This window comes from Salvelinus sp. IW2-2015, linkage group LG32 (genome assembly GCF_002910315.2).
Source record: "Salvelinus sp. IW2-2015 linkage group LG32, ASM291031v2, whole genome shotgun sequence".
Lineage (NCBI taxonomy): Eukaryota > Metazoa > Chordata > Actinopteri > Salmoniformes > Salmonidae > Salvelinus > Salvelinus sp. IW2-2015.
The window spans coordinates 23,032,003-23,035,259 of NC_036871.1; the positions used below are offsets into that span (position 1 = coordinate 23,032,003).

General features: G+C 40.5%; 1 protein-coding gene across 1 annotated transcript; it reads right to left on the reverse strand.

The window, feature by feature from the left end:
• Positions 1 to 760: 760 nt before the first annotated feature.
• LOC111956350 (probable G-protein coupled receptor 141) lies at positions 761 to 2,718 on the reverse strand. Its single transcript, XM_023976808.2, has one exon. The coding sequence runs from the start codon at positions 2,715 to 2,717 to the stop codon at positions 1,815 to 1,817; it is 903 nt and encodes a 300-aa protein (XP_023832576.1). The 5' UTR covers position 2,718; the 3' UTR covers positions 761 to 1,814.
• Positions 2,719 to 3,257: the final 539 nt, after the last annotated feature.

Sequence of the window (3,257 nt, forward strand, 5' to 3'; positions counted from 1 at the left end):
CTACTCCTGCTATGTAATGCTTTAAAATGTAGCTGATGAGCGTTTTCAATGATTGAGCAGTATCGCATTAATGAAAACCAAGACTGTTCTCAGGGCAGGTCTGCCGGTTTTGACTAGCATAAGTAACTTTTCGCAGCAGGTTAGGAGAACGTACACAGCAGGTTAGGATAATTAACGTGGCGGGTTAGGATAATTAGGTTAAGGTTAGGAAAGGGTTAGCTAAAATGCAAAAATAGTCCCAACGCCACTCAAACATATTTAGCTACATCCAGGCCTGCCCTGAGAACAGATTTGGTTTCCACTAATGTGATGCTGCACTAATTGCAGTCATACTATGTAGATTAATTCTTTTATAAACTGGGTGGTTCAAGCCATGAATGCTGATTGGTTGACAGCCATGGTATATCAGACTATATACCACGGGTAATACATTTTTTTACTGCTCTAATTACATTGGTAACCAGTTTATAATAGCAATAAGGCACCTCAGGGGTTTGTGGTATATGGCCAATATACCATGGCTAAGGTCTGTATCCAAGCATTCCACGTTACGTTGTGCACAAGAACAGCCCTTAGCCGTGGTATATTAGCCATATACCAAACCCCCTATGGCCTTATTGCTTAATTATACTATTCCTTTCTAAATAATATGGACACGTGTTCACAGTTCCCTCCCTTTTGGGAAGACAAGAAACATTGAACAAACAAAGAGTAACATTTTAATCAAACATATGATTCACTTAAATGTAGTTGTAAAAAATATTATAAAGATTGCATGATTTATCAACATGTATATGTTTGGTACAAAATTAGCATAAAATAGATGTAACAGTATGACACACTAGGTGACTGGTTATTTCGGAATCAATTTAGCTAACATGTACAAACCCATCGATGTGGAGTGGGAGTGTGTAACTACTTTGTATAATGTTCCAGAAATTTACAACAGTTAACAATAAACACAGTTCCACTGTTTGTTTTCTTGTCTTTTCTGATTTGACCAGTTTGTAGAGCATGGTGTCCACAATGCCAAGATAGTGGGTTCAATTCCAGGGACAACCCATATGTAAAATATATGCACACATGTCTGTAAGTCGCTTTGGATGACAACATCTGCTAAATGGCATTATCATATCCCAATTAGGAAAGTGCTATAACGAGTAATTTACCTTTGAGAAGAGTTATAACTCTTTCGCTTTGAAGGATATCAAAGTATATACACTGAGTGTACAGAACATTAGGAACACCTTCCTAATATTGAGTTGCACCCCCCTTTGCCCTCAGAACAGCCTCAACTCATTGGGCATTGACCACAAGGTGTCGAAAGCGTTCCACTGGGATGCTGGCTCATGTTGACTCCAATACTTCCAAAAGTAGTGTCAAGTTGGCTGGATGTCCTTTGGATGGTGTGCCATTCTTGATACACACAGGAAACTGTTGAGTGTGAAAAACCCAGCAGAGTTGCAGTTCTTGACACACTCGAACCGGTGCGCCTGGCACCTACTACCATACCCCGTTCAAAAGCACTTAAATATTTTGTCTTGCCCATTCACCCTCTGAATGGCAAACATACCCATCCATGTCTCAAGGCTTGAACATATTTCTTTAACCTGTCTCCTTCCCTTCATCTACACTGATTGAGGTGGATTTAACAGGTGACATCAATAAGGGATCATAGCTTTCAACTGGATTCACCTGGTCAGTCTATGTCATGGAAAGAGCAGGTGTTCCTAATGTTTTGTGCACTGTAGTTTTGTACATTTGGTTAACATGGTGCAAATAAGGTGCAAATAGAATAATATTTGACTCAATAATCAGTATTGATAATCACAGCATATTGTATCACAGGGTCTGAATGACCCTCTCCCCATAAAAGTCAGCATGTCAAAGCAGCTGAATGTTGTGACAGCGAGAGCAATCTCATTCTTTACCTGGAGATTGGCATTAAAATGACTCACATAGTAAATCCTGAATATATTGTATGGAACAAAGCATACTATAATGGCCAGCATAAAGAAAATACTTTTGATTTGAGCCCAAAACTCCTGTTGCGAGAAGATCATCGCCCTGTGAGTTCTGTACACACACCACAGAATACACATCTGACAACAGGCCAGAGCTAATGTAAGTATGATGATGAGAGCACTGAGGATGTAGTTCAGCACAGCCACAGCATGTTTCTCATCAAAAATCCCTCCAAAGTTAAAGCACTGATTGTCACTGGTGGTTGTGTTACTGTCTATAGATGATCCATATTTCACAGCAGTTAAAGGGACCACCACAATGAGAATGAGGCCCCAGACAGCAGCACTGGCCCCTAGGGCATGTAGCCTCCTGTAGAACACCTGCTTAGAACTCCTGAAGAAGTCGAGATAGCGGATCACCAGAATTATCACGTAGAAGATGAAGGCTAGGTACATGTGAGCGAGGATCATGGCACTGACCACCTTGCAGAAGTTAGGACCGAGATGCCACTCGCCGGCCGCGTAGAAGTAGAGGCGGAAGGGCACGGTCAGAAGAAAGAGGATGTGGACCATGATCAGGTTCAACACGGCTGTGGTGGTCACCGAGCAGGCGTTGGACTTGATGTTGTTGATCATGAGGGACATGCTGATGATCCCTCCAATAAGCACAATAGTGTATATTGACAGCAATGCATATCTGTATGATTTAGGTATGACATTGTCATCGCAAGATGTATTGCTCTCATTCCCCATCTTCTCGTCTTGGGGCTCTGAAATGCTAAATAAGGAGTAAGTTTGAAGTAAGACATTTAACACTATTATTTAGATACATAGAGTAGGCTTATAAATTCACTGTTTGGTTAGTTAGGTGGTCGTCTTACCTTAGTTGAATGCACCAACTGTGAGTGGCTCTGGATAAGATCGTCTGCTAAATGACCAAAATGTGAATGTAGATGTAAATGTAGAAGATAAGAGGCTGTGGAAGTAAAAGTGTGTCAATAGTACAGTATGGAAATACTGTAGTAGGCAACTGTATAGAAAATGGACATTGATCTATCATACCCATAGAATCTGTACATAGCTAAACAGCACTGACAAATAACAGTCATGATCTAAGTCGTCTGAAAAGCTCAATAAAGAGATCTGGCAAAGGGAATACATGAGAATATAATAAAACAGATAAGATCTGAATAAACAGAAACACAAATTCAGCTGACCCTCTTCTGAAGCAACACATGAGAGAAACACATAGTCATACCTTTGACATAACATAAGGTTGTCCGTTTCAGAGTA

Coding starts and splice junctions, on each gene's coding strand:
- LOC111956350 (XM_023976808.2), bottom strand. CDS start 2,717: ATGGGGAATGAGAGCAATACATCTTGCGATGACAATGTCATACCTAAA.